This window comes from Rutilus rutilus (assembly GCF_951802725.1).
Source record: "Rutilus rutilus genome assembly, chromosome: 3".
Taxonomy (NCBI): Eukaryota; Metazoa; Chordata; class Actinopteri; order Cypriniformes; family Leuciscidae; genus Rutilus; species Rutilus rutilus.
In genome coordinates this window covers 14,139,251-14,164,254 of record NC_140211.1, presented here as the reverse complement: position 1 = coordinate 14,164,254, position 25,004 = coordinate 14,139,251, and the positions used below count along the sequence as shown (strand labels likewise).

The 25,004-nt window shown below is 37.7% G+C and overlaps 1 protein-coding gene across 2 annotated transcripts in view; it reads left to right on the top strand.

Annotated features, from left to right (window-relative positions):
* Positions 1-25,004, top strand: part of furina (furin (paired basic amino acid cleaving enzyme) a) — a 108,911-nt gene that overhangs the window by 80,347 nt on the left and 3,560 nt on the right. For both annotated transcript variants that reach the window (XM_084404048.1, XM_084404049.1), the window contains exons 10-15: positions 391-491; positions 856-959; positions 1,216-1,333; positions 4,694-4,873; positions 4,966-5,090; positions 22,999-23,127. In XM_084404048.1, the coding sequence (XP_084260174.1) occupies positions 391-491; positions 856-959; positions 1,216-1,333; positions 4,694-4,873; positions 4,966-5,090; positions 22,999-23,127 (757 nt within the window). The remainder of the gene's footprint in view (positions 1-390; positions 492-855; positions 960-1,215; positions 1,334-4,693; positions 4,874-4,965; positions 5,091-22,998; positions 23,128-25,004) is intronic.

Below are 25,004 nucleotides of genomic sequence, written 5' to 3'. Positions count from 1 at the left end.
CATTTGAATTAATTAAGGTTTTTACAATTATTTTTAAGGTCTCTTATCATCACTAAGGCTGCATTTATTTAATGAAAAAATAAAGTAGAATGTGATGTAAATGAAGTCCTTAAAGACTTTTTTGTTTGACAAGAGACGCACCTCTCTTTAAAAAGTGTGTTCAAACCAGAAGGCTAAAGTCATAGTAGAAAATGGCCTTTTATTACACAATTTTGACAGTTTTTGATGTAAAAATCCTACCAGTATTATAAGTGCACCTCAGGATAAAATAATTTTGAGAAATGCAGTGACTTCATTGTCATGTTGGTATTGTGTTCCCTTCTGGAATAATTCGATTTTCCCATCATATCAGTGATGTGAAATGTTGTCTCGCTCTATTTCCTGTTTCAGGTTACTACAGACCTCAGGCAGAAGTGCACAGACTCCCACACAGGCACCTCTGCCTCGGCCCCACTGGCGGCAGGGATCATCGCCCTCGCCCTTGAGGCCAAGTAAGTTGTCCGAAGCGTGTTTGTTCAGTCCTCGAGCGAGGTCATATTTCTTCCAGCTCTTTGAGTGACCGTAGGCGTTTAAAATAAAATGGTTACTGGCTAGATTGGCAGACTGGAATTAACCTGCAAATTCTCATTTGGATCAAATGCATGAATTGAGCGGCAGTTTTTATTTATATAGTTTTAAATGAATTCACCCCCAACAATATAACCTTTATGACTCTACCTGTAGCTATCAGTGACCTTTATAAAAGGGCAGAAGAGATTATCTTGGAGAGCTGCGAAGCATGCAGGCAGTTTTGAGTTTCGTTCCACCATGTATCTCACGTTTGAAAGGCACTAACAGTTTGACTTCTCTCTGCAGTAAAAACCTAACCTGGAGAGACATGCAGCATCTGGTTGTGAGGACGTCAAACCCTGCCCACCTCAGCACCAATGACTGGAAGATAAATGGAGTGGGTCGCCGAGGTAAAAGCCCATCTCGTTGCTTTTCATTGCTCCCTCCCTTTTCTTTTCCCTGCGGTTTTTCTTTCCACTTTCCAGCTGCTTGAACATTTTGTGATGTAATCGATAACATTATCATTGGCTGCACCAATCGGCAAACAGCTCTGGATCTCTTAATGATATCAGCCTCTTTTATTCACCTCTTTACTTATAATGTCAGTCTTTTATACTGCCTTTATAGTTACTTTCAACAGTATTGATTTTTCTCTCTGTCTTACAGTAAGCCATTCTTATGGATACGGTCTGCTGGATGCTGGGGCTATAGTATCTCTGGCAAAGAACTGGACAAATGTTGGACCTCAGCAGAAGTGTGTCCTTTCCCTGGTGTCTGAGCCCATGTAGGTTAAACCCTCCAAACTAGATCACAGGCTTAAAGGGGTTGGTTCACCAAAAGAGGGCAATTCTGTCGTCATTTTCTCACCTTCATGTTCATCCAAACCCATAGGAGATTTTAGACTGAATGTTCGCTCTGCTTTTGTCCATAGTGAAACCATCCAGTGACCAGGGGCTGCCGATCTTTAAAAAATAAAATAAAAAAACCACCATAAAGTAGTCCGAAAACAAGCTTAACATGTTTAGTCTTCATTCACTTTCATTGCATAGATAAAGGCCTGATTATTGTGGTGCTGAAAATGCAGACGGAATCTCGGAAATTTAGTCTTCAAAATTGTGTTGTATTTCATAGAATAAATTTTTTTTTTTTGAATGATGTTAATCAAAAATACGGCCTCACAATCTAATTCAAATCCGATTCCTGGTTTAGTCCAATTATCAAACCACAAAAGAAAATAGAATAGAAATCCATTGTAACATCATTCATGTTTTTTTTTGTTTTTTTTTGAGAATGGTAGTGTTTATGAATGATATTATTAAAATTGTATTTATTTTCCAGTTGCATTTGAAAAAATTCAACCCCCATTGCAAATCAGGTTTATTGGCAAAATGTACAGACTTTCAGCTGTTTGCAATGAACAAATCGAAAAAAAGTAATTGAAATAGCTCAGCACAACAAATGTTTCAAGTGGTTTCCCCAAGTTCAACTGAAAATGCAACTTTTAATGATTTCTAATCATTTTGAGGGGAAATATAAGTCCTAAATTACAAACAGCAGTGTGAATGCTCTGCAAACCTAAAATCTAATTTTGTCTTCCAAAGAAGGACGTCAGTTTGAAACAACATAAGGGTGAATAAATTGACAATTTTCATTTTTGTGTGAACTTAACCCTCCATACTAGATGAAACTGCATTCTTAATTGATTCTACACTAACATGTGGTAAACTGAGGTTCTTCGGTGCACACAACTGGGATGATGTTTTAAATTTAGTGCTGCTAAAAAGGTCATGGAGTGTAAGAGGAAACAGGAATAAGAAATGAGGTGGGAGCGAACCATCACTTTTGATGGTCTATCACATTTAAATTTAGAGCTGGGCAACTTGAATGCTACTTCAATGCATGAGACATCTCCACGCCTGCAGAGCATGTTTATAAGAGGTAATGACTTGCAGATAAGCTTGTTACATCCACGTTCGTCACACCATCGCTGCTGACATCTTGGAACTCAAGACGGACCCTCAAAGTGCTTCTTCTCCAATCTCGTCCTCTCACTCAGCGTATCATGTCTGTCTCTAAAAATTCACCCTCTTTTTATCCCTTCTTCCAGTTATCCTTTATGGTTCACCAATTTTACGGAAAGATCAAGGGGTTTTGGAGCAAAGCCCAATTTAACATGCTGGTTGCAGAAGTCACAGAGCAAAGTGATTACGGGCCGCCTCACTTTGGCTCTGCCATACGTTTCTTCATTTTTCTGCTTGCAACATCTCCGACTTGAAGCCTTGCACAGAAGGGGGTTTACGCTTCATTCCTCATGGACTTGTCAGGGGCTGTAGCCTGTCGTTCTCTCTCTTTATTTAAGCTCTTCGTCCTGTGTTACCATGTCTCTGGTGAGCAGGGCCGAGCAGCTCTAAGCTCCTTACAGGATTGGGCTTAGACTGCCAAAAGCCTACTGGCTCCTGTAGCGTTCATTGGTGGCACAAGTCTTAACCTGGCTCAACTTTTCTGATGTACCAGGAATGTGTTTTGCACCCTTCAATGTTGTAGAAAAGGTTTGAGACCGCATAACGCTCCTGTATATAACACTAAATATCAGTAAGATATTTATTTGTATCATTTTATTTAGTGTTAAAATACAAAAATCCCAGTTTGAGTTGCAGAGTCAACAATAAGTCAATATTGTAGTGCTTTCAAAACATTGTTTAAAGGTGAAGTATGTAAGATTAACATATTGTAGCAGGCAGAGCCAAAGGGGGTTTTGCTGCTGTGCGACCACGCGACTTTAAGCTTCTTTTTTTGGTAAGTTGCGTTAAAAAATTGCGGGTTGCATTTATTTTTATTTTTTATAAAACCTTATTTTAAAAAATATGATTGCTTGTTAGGAAAATCTGACAAGCAACTTTGTTTCTTTACACTTATGGTCGCTAAAAGTAGATATATGGTTCGAATTAATTTTATTATAAATATGTGGCTGGCTATTTTACAGCTCTCCGTTAGTGCTCTTGTCTTTTTCTCCAAACCTATTCTGCAGAGGATCCTTGTTGCAATTTGCTACAAATTTAGTGCTTTTCAAACTCAGTGTGGTTTCAGTTTTATATGTTGCAGGCTCATTTATTGATAATAAATAATTGATAATAACATTGATGATAATATAATAGTATTGAGCTTGTTGTGTTGGGCTTTATTTTGAAGCTGCGGTTGCTTATTTGTCTTGCAAGAGTTGGCAACACTGACCATGACTGATGCATTGCATGCGTTACAGAAGTGCAAGTCAAAAATCACTGCATTTAGACCTTCAAAGATTAAAACGGGTCGTTAACAAGTCCAGGTAAACAGACCATTGTGCTGCTATGCATTAGGGGTGGTGTGCGAATGGGACGTTTGCCAGATTGTTCAAAAGCATGCTTTATTTTTATATTTCCGCTAAATGCCACTAAGTATCGCAGAAATTACATACTTCACCTTTAACATGTCAATTGCTGGTGGTGCGCGTTTGGGAAATAAACACCTATTGGTCCAAACAATTTTTGGAAATTTGTTAAAGGTTTATGCAAAGTAATAGTCTCTTAATGGATTTCAGTGAACCCCAGGGTAACTTACTATTTTGAATCATGTGGCTTTGCATGAAGATGTGGGCTATTGCTTTTATATAAGCTGTTGAACTAACAGTTTTCACCTGCTGGATGATACATACAAATATCTAGTGTTGTGACTGTTTACAGCTATTTTTTTGATGATCCTACACTGAACTTACAAAAGTTTGGGGTCAGTAAGATTAAAGAAATTAATACTTTTATTCAACAAGGATGTATTAATTAGTTGCATTAAACTGATCAAAAATGACAGGATTTTTTGTAATGAGGTAAAAGTCATATAAATCTGTTCTTAAGAACTTTGTATTCATCAAAGAACCCTGGGAAAAAAGTCACAGTTTCCAGAAAAATATTAAGCAGCACAAATAAAATAAAATAAAAAATGCAGCTTTGGTGAGCATAAGAGATTACTTTCAAAAATCTCACCGACCCCAAACTTTTGGACAACAGTGTAACTATTTGTATTTAGAAGTATAACTTTCGTTATTTTTAACTGTCAGTTCTTGAACACTTTTTGCTTAATGACTTTAATCCTACTATTTGCCTGTTTTTAGGAATATTGGAAGTCATTTGGTGATCACAAAAATTGTGGATGCATGTACTGGGACGGCCAACTTTGTGAGCTCATTAGAGCATGCTCAAGCCCAGCTCACCCTGTCCTACAACCGCAGAGGAAATCTGGCCATCTACCTGATCAGCCCACAGGGCACCCGCTCCACACTGCTTGCACCCAGGTTAGCCACTGAAACATCCACTCTCATAATACTTGCATATAACATTGCTCTGTGATGTGAGCAGCTTCACACATTCTCTCTCTCTCTCACAGACCTCACGATTACTCCTCTGAGGGCTTCAATGACTGGGCTTTCATGACCACCCACTCCTGGGATGAAGATCCTCGTGGAGAATGGACGCTGGAGATCGAGAATGTGGCTGGAACCACCGACTATGGTAACATCTCGTCCATCTATTTTGCTTTTTATTTTATTTTATTCCATTTATGCTCTCGATGCATTGAGCTATGGTGCTCATACAAGAGATGAGTCAAATCCAGCATATTTTATTCGGACCTCCAACATGCCCTGATGTCACTTTTCCCCCAATGTTTTCCAGTCTCTTTTCTACTATATACTTCTCTACTAATAAAAAACATGCCAAAAATCTAATAAAACAAAAATTATAATAAAAAAAGATAATAAAATAAAAAAGATAATACAAATAAAATAGAAAAACATAATCCTTTAACATGATTAAAAAGAGTCAGACATAGATTTTGGTCCAAAAAAAAAGGCTCCCAGTGCGCCGCATTTCACAGAGGTGTATGGAGTATCTTCTCTCCAAATCCGCCTGATTTGCCCAATCCTGTTGTCTTCCTCTTTTATGTCACAGTCAATTTGTCTTCCTTCACCACACCCTGCAGTAAATCTGATTAATTAAATCTAGCTAAGTAAATCAGAGGACTGAGTTTTTCCTCCCTCTCCCACTATCACACTCTCCAGCCGCCCTGAACGCTGTAAATATAGAGCGACTTCCAGCCAAACCCCATTCTTTTGTCCTGCCCAGACACTAACATAACTGCTTTATATCTGGATTTAATGGACCATCAGTCCAGTGCATTACCTAGTCCATTTCTCTTTGTTGCTTTAAGAATTTACAGAGCTACTGACTTTATTGGACTATAGAGACAAAATGGGCCATCAATCTAAAGCATGTCGAAGCGATGCGGCACCACAGTTACTGAACGATGATGACAAGAACATTTTGTGTGCTGTTGCACCGTGATGTTCAGATTTGTATCTTCTGAGTGATTCATGTTAGTGGGCACAAAATGAGCAATAGGTACAGATGATAATCTACAATCAGGCATTATTTCAAAATAAAATGGTGTTTTTCTGTAAGAAGGGTTATTGACTAATTGAATACAAGTGTAGAATAGTAATGGAGTTTATTTTGCATTTGAATAATTTTGTTCTTAAGACATGGCTACTTCAGTAGATAAATAAATAGTTGCTTTTTAGCTGTTTTTTACCTGTGACAGTGGTCATTTATGCAGTTTATTGGTCATTGTACAAAAACCTCTGAACGCAGAATGCTGTTATTGACCAAAAACAATTTAATATTCCAGAAAGCCCTATGTTATTCCTATATTATGTATTAGAATCTTAATTATAATTAAAGCTGCAAGCAGCATTTATCGGGGTTCAAGCAGTTAAGGCCTTTAAGGCATTTAAGCACAAAAGCATCAAAAGTTATTAAGATTTATTTAGCAAGCATGTAACCACTGACATAATAGATGGAAAAGACCATTTACAGCCAATACAGGCAATTTGCCATGGGATATATATGGTTTTAAAGCTTTTTAACAGTTATAGCGCCACCTATGGTCCGATCTCCATAAAATTGTTTACTGTGACCTCAAATTGAACCCATACACATGTGTACTGAGTTTGGTGAAGATATCTCATTTACTTCTTGAGTTATAGTCATTTGAGTAAAATAGGCTCCTCCCACAACGATTTGCCACATTCTAGAATTATTTAATATGATTCTAGCATGATTTACTATCATATACCCTGTTCCAGAATGATTTATTAGGATTCTAGCATGATTTACCTTGATACACCTCATTTCAGTATTATTTACTATGATTTACAATGTTTCTAGCATGATTAACCACATTACTAGCAATTATGTGAAGTGTCAGTGCAAATGAGGTGATGAACACTGACAAAATATTATTGTGTTATAATAGTTAGTTATATACGTGATTTTTAGTGTGTGTCCAAGTATGAATGCAAAAGCACATGTAAAATATTTCATTATTAAGTAGAATGGCCAGCAGAGGGCACTAGAAGACCACTTATTGGCTCACTTTCACTTTAAACCAGTTTTCTGCACTAAAGCAAACCAGTTTTTCCATGTTAACTCAATGCATGCTCACACACACACACACACACACACACACACACACACACACACACACACACACACACACACACACACATACACACACAGCATAGTTAACCATGATTTACCATGATATACCACGTTCTAGTATTATTTACCAGGAGATAAACGACAATCTAGTATTATTTACTTTGATTTACCATGTTTCTAGCCTGATTTATCACATTACTAGCAATTATTTGAAGTGTCAGTGCAAATAAAGTGATTAACACTGACAAAATATGATTGTGTTATAATAGTTATTGCTATGTAAGTGATTTTTTTAGTGTGTATTCAAGTATGAATGCAAGCACATGTTGAAATATTTCATTAATAAGTAGAATGGCCAGCAGAGGGCACTAGAAGACCACTTATTGGCTCACTTTCACTTTAAACCAGTTTTCTGCACTAAAGCAAACCAGTTTATCCATGTTAACTCAATGCATGCTTACACACACACACACACACACACACACACACACACACACACAGACACACACACAGACACACAGCATAGTTAACCATGATTTACCATGATTTACCACATTACTAGCAATTATTTGAAGTGTCAGTGCAAATAAAGTGATTAACACTGACAAAATATGATTGTGTTATAATAGTTATTGCTATATAAGTGATTTTTAGTGTGTATTCAAGTATAAATGCAAGCACATGTGGAAAAATTTAATTAATAAGTAGAATGGCCAGCAGAGGGCAGTAGAAGACCACTTATTGGCTCACTTTCACTTTAAACCTCATGATTTTGACCAGTTTTCTGCACTAAAGCAAACCAGTGTTTCCATGTTAACTCAATAATGCATACTTGCTACATATGCTACACACAATAATGCTACACACACACACACACACACACACACACACACAAATGTTTTAGTGATATTGGTGTCACATTCACCTTCATCACATTCACCTTCTGTCTTCATCACATTCACTATCTGTCGTCATCACCTGCACCTGCTCCTCATCACCCTCCTCATCATCACCTGCTCCTCATCATCATAACCGTGACCGTCACCTGTTGTCCTTGTCTTGATCTGTGTATTTAAGTTCCCCTCTCATCCATTATCATTGTCGGTTATTGTTTGTGCACTAGCACTCTGTTATGTTTGTTTTCATGTTGGAAAATAAAACCTTTGTTATATTTGTACCACACACACACACACACACACACACACACACACACACACACACACACACACACACCATCATTTATCATGATTTACCATGGCTGATACCAATACCAATATGAGAAAATGACTATTTTAAACAGCGGGGGGCAGTAAAATACCACTTATTGGCTTAACATGCCATTAATTCATATCATTTTCACCTTTTTAACTGTTATAGAGGCAAATTTTGTCCGATCTGTCTGAAAATTTTCATGCTTGTTCAGGGTGATATTTCACACGTTCTGACTTGTTTTTAAGAAGGTCTGAGCATTGATTAAAGAGATATAGGCTTTCGGGGACACTTGGTAAAGGCCAGATTTTGAAGTGAACCTATTATAGCTATCCAAATGAAGTAGTTCAACTTTTTCTGACAATTATTGATCTAGTGAGTCCAGAGAATTGTATTGCACTAGTTTAGAACATTATGATATGAAAATTATATGATCAGAGATGGAAAAGACCATTTACAGCCAATACAGGCAGTTTACCATAGGAAATATATGATTTTAAAGCTTTTTAACAGTTATAGCGCCACCTATCGTCCGATCTCCATAGAATTTTTCATGCTTGTTAATGATGTTATGTCACATATGCTGACCAATTTTTGTGAAGTTCTGAGTTTTTATTTAGGATTTATAGGCTTTTTAATGTATTTTGACACGCCCATTTTATAAATGACCCTATTAGAGCCATCCAAATGCAAAAGTTCAACTTTTTTTTGATAGTTTTTGATCTAGAGAGTCCAGAGAATTGTCCTAGACTGGTCTGGTTCCGATCGGGCGAAAAACCTAGGACTAGTTCGCAAAAGTAGGTTTTTAACATGTTTGCGAATATTTAATGAACGGTTTGATTGACAGCAATGGTTCTTGAGGCAAAGTTGTTCAGGATGAGGAGATCTATCAAATGATATGCATATTGTGTGGATATTTGTAACACCACGTGATTACAGAGCCATAAAACTCGTTAGCGCCAACTAGTGGCCGATTTCTTTCAAAATTCTTACAGACCTCTAGGGCCTTGAGTCGAACATGCCCATCGAGTTTCGTTCCGATCGGCCTCCGTTAACCTTGTCTAATAGGTGCTCAAATTTCATTGGCCGATGGCGGCCATGTTTTTTGAGATACGCCAATGTCCTCATACACATACATGGCACCTTGGACCAAGACACTGCATACCAATTTTCAAGTCAATCGGACTAACGGTCAGGTGGTTATAGCCTGTTTTATGTTTTTGTTCATGTTATAGCGCCACCATGTGGCCAATCGCCGCGGTTTTTTTACTGTGACCTCAGATTGACCTCTTACACATGTGTACCAAGTTTGGTGAAGATACCTCATTTACTTCTGGAGTTATAGCCATTTTAGTAAAATAGGCCCTGCCCACGACGTACGTTTTGGCGCCCCTTAGCGTCCGTGAATCGAAATTTCAACTTTTTTTCGATAGTTTTTGATATTCAGACTCAAGAGAACATTTCTGCACTGGATTGGTTCCGATCGGGCGAAAAACCTAGGACTAGTTCGCAAAAGTAGGTTTTTGACAAAATTCAAAATGGCGGAAAATCTATCATGGCGGAAATGAAATCGGAGATATACGTTTTGTTCGTCAGGCGTCCAGCTTTCCAATGATATAAGACACTTGAGTCTACGACATACGGTCTAGTAGTTATGAGCAGTTTTGCGCTTTTGGTTGCTATAGCGCCACCTATGGGCCAATCGGGGTCATACTTTTATAGGTTCTCCCCAAATTGAGGACTACCATTTGGCCAAGTTTCAAGGTTCCAGCTCTTACGGTTTGGTCTGCACGATGCGTTTAAGGGGAAAATAATAATAATAATAATAATTAAAGCTGCAAGCAGCATTTATCGGGGTTCAAGCAGTTAAGGCCTTTAAGCACAAAAGCATCAAAAGTGATTACGTTTTATTTAGCAAGCATGTAACTACTGACATAATAGATGGAAAAGACCATTTACAGGAAATACCATAGGAAATATATGGTTTTAAAGCTTTTTAGCAGTTATAGCGCCACCTATCGTCCGATCTCCATAAAAATTGGCATGCTTGTTAATGATGTTATGTCACATATGCTCACCAATTTTTGTGAAGTTCTGAGTTTTCATTTAGGATTTATAGGCTTTTTAGTGTTTTTTGCCACGCCCCTTTTATAAATGACCCTATTACAGCCATCTACATGCAAAAGTTCAACTTTTTTTTGATAATTATTGATCTAGAGTGTCCAGAGAATTGTCCTAGACTGGTCTGGTTTCGATCGGGCGAAAAACCTAGGACTAGTTTGCAAAAGTAGGTTTTTAACATAATTACGAATATTTAATAAACGGTTTAATTGACAGCATTAGTTCTTGAGGCAAAGTTGTTCAGCATGAGCAGATCTATCAGATGATATGCATTTTGTGACGATAAGTGTAACACCACGTGATTACAGAGCCATAAAACTCGTTAGCACCAACTAGTGGCCGATTTCTTTCAAAACTCTTACAGACCTCTAGGGCCATGAGTCGAACATGCCCATCGAGTTTCGTTTCGATCGGCCTCCGTTAACCTTGTCTAATAGGTGCTCAAATTTCATTGGTCGATGGCGGCCATGTTTTTCGAGATACGCCAATGTCCTCATAGACATACATGGCACCTTGGACCAAGACACTGCATACCAATTTTCAAGTCAATCGGACTAACGGTCACGTGGTCATAGCCGTTTTCATGTTTTTTTCATGTTATAGCGCCACCTAGTGATCAATCGTCGCGATTTTTTTACTGTGACCCCAGATTGAACTCATACACATGTGCACCAATTTTGGTGAAGATATCTAATTTCATTCTCGAGTTATAGCCATTTTAGTAAAATAGGCTCCTCCCACAACATTAATTTATCACCCCCTGGCGATCAGGAATCGAAATTTCGACTTTTTTTCAATAATTATTGATACTCAGACTCCAGAGAACATTTCTGCACTGTTTTGGATCCAATTGGACAAAAAACCTAGGACTAGTTCGCAAAAGTAGGTTTTTAACTAAATTCAAAATGGCGGACAATTTGCATACAGGAAATGAAATCGGAGAGATACGTTTTGACCTTCAGGTTTCCAGCTTTCCAGTGATATAAGACACTTGAGTCTACGTCATACGGTCTAGGAGTTATGAGCAGTTTCGCGCTTTTGGTTGCTATAGCGCCACCTATGGGCCAATTGGGGTCATATTCTCTGAACCTCTCCTCGATTTTTGTACTACCATCTGGCAAAGTTTCAAAGCTCCAGCTCTTACGGTTTGGGCTGTACGATGAGTTTTACGGCAGAAGAAAAATAATAATAATAATAATAATAATTAAAGCTGCAAGCAGCATTTATCGGGGTTCAAGCAGTTAAGGCCTTTAAGACCTTTAAGCACAAAAGCATCAAAAGTTATTAAGTTTTATTTAGCAAGCATTTAACCACTGACATATATGACTCCAACGTCACAGTCAGTGTTATGCTGGGATTCACTCATTTTTCAGCGGTCTTTTGCAAACAGGAGATTTACACATGAAGGAGAAAACAATGGTGTTTGAGGCTCACGGTATGTCAGTTCCATGTCCAGAACTCTTATCATTCAACTATGCCAAGATAAATACAGTTTTCAATTGTATGGCACCTTTAAAATAGATGATTAGTAATGTAATGCTTACTTGCAGTCTGAAATGGCTTTAACAAAAGAAGAAAAATATTCTTAGATTTCTGTTCATTCTAATCATGTACAAATAAAGTAGCACAGTAAGATTACATTTATTTGAATGCATTAGTGAGTGTGTGATTGTGCTGTGTGTGCATCTTATCAATACTAAAAGTGAAGGTGTAGTTGATATCTTTGGTGATAATATCTGTAGTAATCATAAAAAAACAATTAAGAAATAAAGAATTAAAATTACAAATAATATTCTATTAAGATATGAGTTACAATAACATGATTTGTAATAGTAATAATATCAATAATATATGCACAATACACACAGTTTAGACTATCAGGTCTGTGTTTTACAAAAACATTAGTATTGCAGCCAATGTGAGTCTGTGGGATTTATAAACAGACAAAATATGATTTGAAATGTTATTTTAATGATTTTATTAAGTTTAAACAATATTTCAAATGGGAAAAAAAATGAAAAATAATATTTTAGTGGGTAGAATGAACCAATGAGTGTTCTTCTTCTGGTGGTTAAAATGTAAATGAAAACAATAATACTTAAACAATAATACTTAATACACTAACCATGCTTGAACACACACATGCACACATTTTGTTGTAGATGTAGATATTTAAAATAAAAGATAGGTAACAAAATGATAATTGCAAATCTCCTCTGTATAACACCATTTTCAGATTTCAAATTAATCACTGAGAGGCAGAATTGTTCAAACTGAGAGCTCAGTACAAATGAAGTGATAAACTTTGACAAAACATGATTGTGTTATAATAGGTGATTTTCATGCAAGTAATTTTATATAGTCCAAAACTTAATGCAAAAGCACAGATGAAAATATTTTATTAAGTAGAATGTCCTGCAGAGGGCAGTAGAAGACCACTAATTGACTCACTTTCATTTGAAAGACTTTTTTATCCACCAGTAAAACAAAGCAGTTTCTCCATGTTCTTTCCATTAAGCATGCTTACACACACAGACACACACACAGACACAAACACATCCACACACACAAAGACAAATGTTTTCAATGTTTTTAGGATGTGATATTGTGAAAATATCTTCATCTCCTCATCCTGAACAACTTTGACTCAAGAATTACTAATGTCAATCAAACCGTTCATAATCATAATAAAAAAAAAATATATATATATATACAAATATCATAATAAAATAAAAAAACATCATAAAAAAAGATTGCTTCTTAAAGCATTTGTTTATTTACCAATACTGAAAGCGAATTAAAAGATCATGCGTAATCCTGCTGCTCCCTCTAGTGGACAACAGTGGAATTACAGTCTCCATCTTACAGTTGAAGTGTTTGAATGAATGAATGGGAATTTGGTTTTTCACTTATATCTCGGGAACCAGAAGGCGAAAAATTCTGAAACTCAGAGCATAGATAGTGCTTGAGGAGTCCTGTTGAATGAGACCATCGCAGTGTTTTTGGGCGATTGGGCCCGGGAGTTATGAGGCATATTATTTTGGGGCTTTTATCTCTGGAATGCCCAGGGCAAATTACACCACATTTGAATCGATGCTAGCCAAGGACGCGCCCTTTCCAACGAGCTCTCACACAAGGTTCGGGGTGGTCTGGGTCGGGAGTTACGGGCGTTCAAAGTCGGGGTCCCGCGGACTAACGATCCGCGGGGGGGGGGGCGCTCCCGAGGCCCGCGACCATACGTTTCGATCAAGAGCCCGGAGACGTCCTTACCATCAAAATTTGAGCGCGCAGCGACTTTCCGTTTTCGAGTTATGAGTGAATTTGTACTGGGGGGGCGTGGCCTAAATGGCGGCCTCCGTTTTTACTTTCGTTTCTGGATTCCATTCATTAATGTGACACAATTGTCAATAGTAATACTTCAATAGATGAGTTTTGACAAAATGTGATTGTAAATGTTAAAATAATGATTTTATAAAGTCTAAATATGAATTATATAGCAATATTAGGGAGTAGTATGATGAAATGACAGCAGGGGGCAGTACAATACCACTTATTGGCTTAATATGCCATGTTATATATTTTTTTACATTTTTAACTGTTATAGAGGCAAATTTTGTCCGATCTGTCTGAAATTTTTCATACTTCTTAAGAGTCACATGTTCTGACTTGTTTTTATTAAAGAGATATAGGCTTTTGGAGACACTTGGTCAAGGCTACATATTGAAGTGACACTATTATAGCCATCCAAATGAAGAAGTTATACTTTTTCTGATAATTATTGATCTAGAGAGTCCAGAGAATTGCACTGCACTGGTTTTGAACATTATTATATGAACATTATATGATTATATGAAAATACCATTTACAGCCAATACGGGCAATTTACCATATAATATATGATTTTAAAGCTTTTTAACAGTTATAGCGCCACCTATCGTCCGATCTCCATAGAAATTTTCATGCTTGTTAATGATGTTATGTCACATATGCTGACCAATTTTTGTGAAGTTCTGAGTTTTTATTTAGGATTTATAGGCTTTTTAATGTATTTTGACACGCCCATTTTATAAATTACCCTATTACAGCCATCCAAATGCAAAAGTTCAACTTTTTTTCGATAATTATTGATCTAGAGAGTCCAGAGAATTGTCCTAGACTGGTCTGGTTCCGATCGGGCAAAAAACCTAGGACTAGTTCGCAAAAGTAGGTTTTTAACATATTAATGAATAATTAATGAACAGTTTGATTGACAGCAATGGTTCTTGAGGCAAAGTTGTTCAGGATGAGGAGATCTATCAAATGATATGCATATTGTGTGGATATTTGTAACACCACGTGATTACAGAGCCGTAAAACTCGTTAGCGCCAACTAGTGGCCGATTTCTTTCAAAATTCTTACAGACCTTTAGGGCCATGAGCCGAACATGCCCATTGAGTTTCGTTCCGATCGGCCTCCGTTAACCTTGTCTAATAGGTGCTCAAACTTCGTTGGCCGATGGCGGCCATGTTTTTTGAGATACGCCAATGTCCTCATACACATACATGGCACCTTGGACCAAGACACTGCATACCAATTTTCAAGTCAATCGGACTAACGGTCAGGTGGTTATAGCCTGTTTTATGTTTTTTTCATTTTATAGCGCCACCATGAGGCCAATCGTCGCGATTTTTTTACTGTGACCCCAGAGTAAGCTCATACACATGTGTACCAAGTTTGGTGAAGATACCTCATTTACATCGGGAGTTATAGCCATTTTAGTAAAATAGGCCCCTCCCACAACGTACGTTTTGGCGCCCCTTAGCGACCGTGAATCGAAATTTCCACTTTTTTTCGATAATTATTGATCTTCAGTCTCCAGAGAACATTTCTGCACTAGTTTGGTTCCAATCGGGCAAAAAACCAGGGACTAGTTCGCAAAAGTAGATTTTTGACAAAATTCAAAATGGCGGAAAATCTATCATGGCGGAAATGAAATCGGAGATATACGTTTTGTTCGGCAGGCGTCCAGCTTTCCAATGATATAAGACACTTGAGTCTACGACATACGGTCTAGGAGTTATGAACAGTTTCGCGCTTTTGGTTGTTATAGCGCCACCTATGGGTCAATCAGGGTCATAATCTCTGAACCTTTCCTCGATTTTTGTACTACCATCTGTCAAAGTTTCAAAGTTCCAGCTCTTACGGTTTGGGCTGCACGATGCGTTTTACGGCGGAATAATAATAATAATAATAATAATTAAAGCTGCAAGCAGCATTTAGCGGGGTTCAAGCATTTAGGGTCTTTAAGCACATAAGGCAGTTTAGTGAGTTGTCTGAGTTTTTGTTTAGGATTTACAGGCTTTTGAGTGTTTTTTGCCATACCCATTTTCTAAATGATCCTGTTATGGCTACCCAATGGGTAAAGTTAAAGTTTTTTATATAATTAATAATCTAGAGCTTCCAGAGAATTGTACTGCACTGGTATATTTCCGATTGGGCGAAAAACCTAGGACTAGTTTGCAAAAGTAGGTTTTTAACATAATCGCAAGTATTTAATGAACAAATTGATTGACAGCAGTAGTTCTTGAGGCAAAGTTGTTCAGTATGAGGAGATCTATCAAATGATATGCATCACGTGATTACATAGCCGTAAAACCTGTTAGCGTCAACTAGTGGCTGATTTTTCAAAATTCTTACAGACCTCTAGGGCCACGAGTCGAACATGCCCACCGAGTTTCGTTCTGATCGGCCTCCGTTAAGAGTAAACTAACAGCTTTGAATTAAAATGGTGAGTTTATCCTGTTGTAAACATCAACCATGCCTGTTGACAGTTCTCTTTTGTGGGAAGGGAATGAAAAGTTCTCAAATCCGCAGCACAGCCTCAGACATAACATTTATATCCATGATCTGCCATTTTCACTATTGTCCTTGCTTGCTTCTTCACAATACCTGCAGATCTTCTGATGATTCGGCTGTGCAGGTCCACATTAACACTGCCTGGCCTAGAACATGGACTGGAAAATGCAAATTTGGGGGGTATAAATATTAATGATCCTGACTCCAACGTCACAGTCGGTGTTATGGTGGGATTCACTCATTTTTCAGCGGTCTTTTGCAAACAAGAGATTTACACATGAAGGAGGAAACAATGGTGTTTGAGGCTCACGGTATGTCAGTTCCATGTCCAGAACTCTTATCATTCAACTATGCCAAGATAAATACAGTTTTCAATTGTATGGCACCTTTAAAATAGATGATTAGTAATATAATGCTTACTTGGAGTCTGAAATGGCTTTAACAAAAGAAGAAAAATATTCTTAGATTTCTGTTCATTCTAATCATGTACAAATAAAGTAGCACAATAAGATTACATTTATTTGAATGCATTAGTGAGTGTGTGATTGTGCTGTGTGTGCAGCGTGTCAATACTAAAAGTGAAGGTGTAGTTGATATCTTTGGTGATAATATCTGTAGTAATCATAAAAAAACAATTAAGAAATAAAGAATTAAAATTACAAATAATATTCAATTAAGATATGAGTTACAATAACATGATTTGCAATAGTAATAATATCAATAATATATGCACAATACACACAGATTAGACTATCAGGTCTGTGTTTTACAAAAACATTAGTATTGCAGCCAATGTGAGTCTGTGGGATTTATAAACAGACAAAATATGATTTGAAATGTTATTTTAATGATTTTATTAAGTTTAAACAATATTTCAAATGGAAAAAAAATGAAAAATAATATTTTAGTGAGCAGAATGAACCAATGAGTGTTCTTCTTCTGGTGGTTAAAATGTAAATGAAAACAATAATACTTAAACAATAATACTTAATACACTAACCATGCTTGAACACACACATGCACACACATTTTGTTGTAGATGTAGATATTTAAAATAAAAGATAGGTAACAAAATGATAATTGCAAATCTCCTCTGTATAACACCATTTTCAGATTTCAAATTAATCACTGAGAGGCAGAATTGTTCAAACTGAGAGCTCAGTAAAAATGAAGTGATAAACTTTGACAAAACATGACTGTGTTATAATAGGTGATTTTCATGCAAGTAATTTTATATAGTCCAAAAACTAACGCAAAAGCACAGATGAAAATATTTTATTAAGTAGAATGTCCTGCAGAGGGCAGTAGAAGACCACTAATTGACTCACTTTCATTTGAAAGACTTTTTTTATCCACCAGTAAAACAAAGCAGTTTCTCCATGTTCTTTCCATTAAGCATGCTTACACACACAGACACACACACAAACACAAACACATCCACACACACACACACAAAGACAAATATGTTTTCAATGTTTTTAGGATGTGATATTGTGAAAATATCTTCATCTCCTCATCTTGAACAACTTTGCCTCAAGAATCACTAATGTCAATCAAACCGTTCATAATCATAATAAAAAATAAAATGTATAAAAAATATCATAATAAAAAAAAAACATCATAATAAAAAAGATTGCTTCTTAAAGCATTTGTTTATTTCCCAATACTGAAGCGAATTAAAAGATCATGCGTAATCCTGCTGCTCCCTCTAGTGGACAACAGTGGTATTATAGCTTACATTTTACAGTTGAAGTGTTTGAATGAATGAATGGGAATTTGTTTTTTTACTTATATCTCAGGAACCAAAAGGCGAAAAATTCTGAAACTCAGAGCATAGATAGTGCTTGAGGAGCCCTGTTGAATGAGACCATCAACGTGTTTTTGGGCGATTGGGGCTGGGAGTTATGATTGTTATAAGGCATATCTGTTCGGGCTATTATCTCTGGAATGCCCAGGGCAAATAACACCACATTTGAATCGAAGCTAGCCAAGGACGCGCCCTTTCCAACGAGCTCTCACACAATGTTCGGGGTGGTCTGGGTCGGGAGTAATGGCCGTTCAAAATCGGGGGTCCCGCGGATTCGCGATGCGCGGGGGGCGCGCTCCCGAGGCCCGCGACGACACGTTTCGATCAAGAGCCCAGAGAGGTCCTCACCATCAAAATTTGAGCGCGCAACGACTTTCCGTTTTCGAGTTATGAATGAATTTGTATTCGGGGGCGTGGCTTAAATGCCGTTACTTTCGTTTCATTTCATTCATTTACTTTCGTCCATTTCCATATCTCAGTGTAACACAATTGTCAATAGTAATACTCAATAGATGAGTTTTGACAAAATGTGATTGTAAATGTTAAAATAATGATTTTATAAAGTCTAAATATGAATTTTATAACAATATTAGGGAGTAGTATGATGAAATGACAGCAGGGGGCAGTAAAATACCACTTATTGGCTTAATATGTCATTATATTCATATAAAATCACCTTTTGAAGAAGTTAAACTTTTTTTCTGATAATTATTGATCTAGAGAGTTCAGAGAATTGTGCTGCACTGGTTTTGAACATTATGATATGAACATTATATGATGATAGAAGACACCATTTACAGCAAATACAGGCAATTTACCATAGGAAATATATGGTTTTAAAGCGTTTTAACAGTTATAGCGCCACCTATGCTCCGATCTCCATAAAAATGTCCATGCTTCTTTAGCATGTTCTGACACATATGCTCATCAATTTTTGTGAAGTTCTGAGTTTTCATTTAGGATTTATAGGCTTTTTAGTGTATTTTGCCACGCCCCTTTTCTAAATGACCCTATTACAGCCATCCAAATGCAAAAGTTCAACTTTTTTTCGATAATTATTGATCTAGAGAGTCCAGAGAATTACCCTAGACTGGTCTGGTTCTGATCGGGCAAAAAACCAGGGACTAGTTCGCAAAAGTAGGTTTTTAACATGTTTGCGAATATTTAATGAACAGTTTGATTGACAGTAGTGGTTCTTGAGGCAAAGTTGTTCAGCATGAGCAGATCTATCAAATGATATGCATAATGTGACAATAAGTTTAACACCACGTGATTACAGAGCCATAAAACTCGTTAGCGCCAACTAGTGGCCGATTTCTTTCAAAAATCTCACATACCTCTAGGGCCATGAGTTGAACATGCCCATCGAGTTTTGTTCCGATCGGCCTCCGTTAACCTTGTCTAATAGGTGCTCAACTTCATTGGCCGATGGCGGCCATGTTTTTCGAGATACGCCAATGTCCTCATAGATATACATGGCACCCTGGACCATGAGACTGCATACCAATTTTCAAGTCAATTGGACTAACGGTCAGGTGGTTATAGCCCTTTTCATGTTTTTTTCATGTTATAACGCCACCTAGTGTTCAATCGTCGCGATTTTTTTACTGTGACCCCAGATTGAACTCATACACATGTGTTCCGAGTTTGGTGAAAATATCTAATTTCGTTCATGAGTTATAACCATTTTAGTAAACTGGCTCCGCCTCCTGCGAACGTTTTGACGACCCTTAGCAACCGTGGATCGAAATTTCAACTTTTTTTCGATAATTACTGATAATCAGACTCCAGAGAACATTTCTGCACTGGTTTGGTTCCGATTGGCCAAAAAAACCCTCTACTAGTTTGCAAAAGTAGGTTTTAGACAAAATTCAAAATGGCGGAAAAATTTGCATACCGGAAATGAAATTGAAGATATACATTTTGTCCGTCTTGAGACAAGGATTACAGTGATATAAGACACTTGAGTCTGTGACAAAGGGTTAAGGAGATTTAAGCAAAACCGTGATTTTTTTGGGTTTTTGGCACTATAGCGCCACCTATGGGCCAATCGGGGTCATACTCTCTGAACCTCTCCTCGATTTTTGTACTACCTTCTGGCCAAGTTTCAAGTCTCTAGCACTTACGGTTTGGGCTGCACGATGCGTTTTACGGCAGAAGAATAATAATAATAATAAAAATCAGTACAATTACAATAGGGTTTCAGCACTTCGTGCTTGAACCCCTAATAATTAAAGCTGCAAGCAGCATTTATCGGGGTTCAAGCAGTTAAGGCCTTTAAGCACAAAAGCATCAAAAGTGATTAAGTTTTATTTAGCAAGCATGTAACTACTGACATAATAGATGGAAAAGACCATTTACAGGAAATACCATAGGAAATATATGGTTTTAAAGCTTTTTAGCAGTTATAGCGCCACCTATGGTCCGATCTCCATAAAAATTGGCATGCTTGTTAATGATGTTATGTCACATATGCTCACCAATTTTTGTGAAGTTCTGAGTTTTCATTTAGGATTTATAGGCTTTTTAGTGTTTTTTTGCCACGCCCCTTTTCTAAATGACCCTATTACAGCCATCTACATGCAAAAGTTCAACTTTTTTTTGATAATTATTGATCTAGAGTGTCCAGAGAATTGTCCTAGACTGGTCTGGTTTCGATCGGGCGAAAAACCTAGGACTAGTTTGCAAAAGTAGGTTTTTAACATAATTACGAATATTTAATAAACGGTTTAATTGACAGCATTAGTTCTTGAGGCAAAGTTGTTCAGCATGAGCAGATCTATCAGTTGATATGCATTTTGTGACGATAAGTTGAACACCACGTGATTACAGAGCCATAAAACTCGTTAGCGCCAACTAGTGGCCGATTTCTTTCAAAACTCTTACAGACCTCTAGGGCCATGAGTCGAACATGCCCATCGAGTTTCGTTCCGATCGGCCTCCGTTAACCTTGTCTAATAGGTGCTCAAATTTCATTGGTCGATGGCGGCCATGTTTTTCGAGATACGCCAATGTCCTCATAGACATACATGGCACCTTGGACCAAGACACTGCATACCAATTTTCAAGTCAATCGGACTAACGGTCACGTGGTCATAGCCGTTTTCGTGTTTTTTTCATGTTATAGCGCCACCTAGTGATCAATCGTCGCGATTTTTTTACTGTGACCCCAGATTGAACTCATACACATGTGCACCAAGTTTGGTGAAGATATCTAATTTCATTCTCGAGTTATAGCCATTTTAGTAAAATAGGCTCCTCCCACAACATTAATTTATCACCCCCTGGCGATCAGGAATCGAAATTTCGACTTTTTTTCGATAATTATTGATATTCAGACTCCAGAGAACATTTCTGCACTGTTTTGGATCCAATTGGACAAAAAACCTAGGACTAGTTCGCAAAAGTAGGTTTTTAACTAAATTCAAAATGGCGGACAATTTGCATACAGGAAATGAAATCGGAGATATACGTTTTGACCATCAGGTTTCCAGCTTTCCAGTGATATAAGACACTTGAGTCTACGTCATACGGTCTAGGAGTTATGAGCAGTTTCGCGCTTTTGGTTGCTATAGCGCCACCTATGGGCCAATTGGGGTCATATTCTCTGAACCTCTCCTCGATTTTTGTACTACCATCTGGCAAAGTTTCAAAGCTCCAGCTCTTACGGTTTGGGCTGCACGATGAGTTTTACGGCAGAAGAAAAATAATAATAATAATAATAATAATAATAATAAAAATCAGTACAATTACAATAGGGTTTCAGCACTTCGTGCTTGAACCCCTAATAAAAATCAGTACAATTACAATAGGGTTTCAGCACTTCGTGCTTGAACCCCTAATAATAAAAATCAGTACAATTACAATAGGGTTTCAGCACTTCGTGCTTGAACCCCTAATTAAAGCGGCAAGCAGCGATGAAAAGACCCTCGCACCGGGACCACCACCACCCTGGCTTTAGGAAAACAGAGCACGGTGGGCAAATATGCATTTAAGTAGGTAAATATAGGAGGACTGCATAAAAATCGCTTGTATTTGTCACACTTCCTGCTGCCAGCTGGTGGCGCAATGACTAGAACAGAATTTTGGCATGTAGATGTCTTCAGGCTGGGACTCTTATTAAACGTGAAGTTTGGGGCAGTTTGGGTTACAACGTCCTATTTTATTGCATTAATAACATGCATTAGCACTTTACTAAGTGTTGCTGGCATGTTTTACCATTTTGCTAAAAGTCTTATCAAACGTGTCAAGTTTGGGGCAAATTGGACATTGTTTTCCAGAGTTACAGCAACTTCCTCTTTCATGGCGAAACATCGAAGTTTGTCAGGCCGCCAGGGACACGCCCTTTGACAAAAACTCAAGATCTTCACAATTTAACATCGCAAAGGCCTTAAGATTACACTCACCTAATTTGAAGATGATCTGATTAAAACTGTAGAAGGAGTTTGTTAAAGTACGATGCCTGAAAATGGCAAAAACTGCATAAAAATCGCAAGAGAATTTCTTTTAGGTATTGGGACATTACATGTATGTGCCGAATTTCGTACACATACGCGAAAAGTGGCATGAGGTGCGCTTCGTTGAAATTACATAGGTGGCTCTATCGAGCCGTTTTGCCACACCCATTTCTGAAACCCATATCAGATGTAAATTTTCGCTAGTTCTGACGCGTTTGCAGTTTCATTAATTTTTCGAGCATGTTTAGGCCCTCAAAAATGCGATTCATTTTGGAGAAGAAGAAGAAGAAACAGAGCAATTCCAAGAGGGTCCTTGCACCGTTAGTGTTTGGGCCCTAATAATAATAATAAACGGAGCAATTCCACGAGGACTTGTACTGATTTAGAAATATTACAGAGAGAACACAGACATGATGATTCACAAATGTCAACTCTTATAATTTTGTATGTTTCTTCTGTACACGAGTCAGACTCTCTCTCTGTCTGTTTTAGGCACTCTGACTCAGTTCACACTGGTTCTCTATGGCACGGCTTCTAGTTTATCCGGCCCTTCGACAGCTGACTCCAGCCAGACCGCTGACATCAGCTGCAAAACCTACGACCTCAGTCAGATCTGCACAGGTAAGTGTAAATGATGGTGAAAGTGCGCCCCCTGTCAACTATTAGTGGGATTTACTAGCTTTCCTAGATTTGTCAGAATGGTATGATGATACACCTTCTGTAGTACATTATGCACATTTTCCTGCATGGAACACCTAGATGACCTATTGCATGTGCAAAGATGTGCAGTAAAGTACACTGCACGTAATCTTGACTATTTTATTTGCCATCCAAAACATTTAGAAATTTTATGCAAAATGTAATTTTAAAAAAATTCGAAACAGCCATATTTTTTTCAACAACAACAACAATGTAGCATGCTACTGTTTGAAATTTTTGTGCAATTCCTTTTGTTTCACATGCTTTTTTTTTAAGAAATAGAAGGCAGTATAAAGTGTATACTGCTCAGTATGCATTAAGCTGGTTTTCCATTAGGAACACAACCTTTAATTTTGTTGAAACATCAGACTAGTTGTGTGTCGACTAGGATTTTGTCCATTAAAGCCTGGAACACACCAAGCCGACGCCGACGAACTAGCGCTGATGAAAGCCGACTGTGTTGTCACCTCGCGTTGGGGTAAAAAGCTGCACTTGAACACACGGAGAGAACTACAGCCCACTGTCAGCTAGAATGCACTTTCTGCGCCTGCGTGTAAATGAGACAACTGTCTATTTCTGCAGATAAATTTGTCTATATTCGTCATTCAAAAAGGGAAACCGACGTTGCAGATACACAAACCATAAACAAAGCAGTGCGTGCTAACCGTTTTGAATATCAATCCTGCTAAACACTTTCTTTATTCCACTCCGCTCATGTTAATATTGAAATATTCGCTGAGGAACACTCAGGTAAGATGACGTAACATTAGAACAGCCTTCTATTTGTGCCGTAATAATGTAATTATGTTGAAATGTTGAAAATTCAGCTTTACATCACAGGAATAAATTACATTTTAAAACATATTAAAATCGAAAAATGAATGCATCAAATGAATGCAGCCTTAGTGAGCTTATGGGACTTTTGAATGCTAGTCTGTGTTTTGTTTCTGTTTCTTTGTACAAAATGTTTCTAATAATGAATTCATCAATAATCGGTTGTAAATGTGACCCTATCTCCCCAATAATTGAATGCTTTAAAAATAAAGCTATAAACTTTACAGCTGTTTTTATAGGTCCCTTTGCTTGTCTTGAGTGTGTTGTGCTGGTCATGTCTTAGCTGTTAAATTGTGTGTTCATAACTCCATCCTGGATTTAGTTCACAGTGCCAGCTGCATTGGCAGCCGTGTTCAAGGCAGCTGTCCAGTTTAGCCTGTGGCCATGCCCCTCATGTGGCCACTCACTGCCAGCTCATTCTTACACACACACACACACACACACACACACACACACACACACACACACACACACACACACACACACACACACACACACACACACACACTTACTTGACCCTACCACTTCTCTTTCAGCAGTTTTCCTCCTTCATCAGCTCTTTCCTTTTTCTCTCCTTTGCCATCTCCTCCTCTCCTGTCCTTCTCTAAATGATGCAACCCTAAAAGGGCCTTATTAATGCTGAAAAGATAGTCTGTACTGTGATGGCCAGAGGAGTATGTAGTTGATTTCTCTCCAACAAATCTGATTCTTAAAGTCTGTTTACACTTAGTGTAATGCAGTTTAGACTTTTATTCAACCTGGCTTATTCTGGCCAAGCACTGCCCACTTAAACCTGAAGTGTGACCGAACGCGTAGAGTAACCAGTGGCAGTTTTTTGCGTGTCATATAACGGGTTTATCTGAAATTATGCCAGCTTTGACAAAACCCATTCTGTATAAAGCACTCTTGACAATTTCATCAGCTATTTATTAATGTCAGCCCTGTGTCAAATGTCCTTTTTAGGT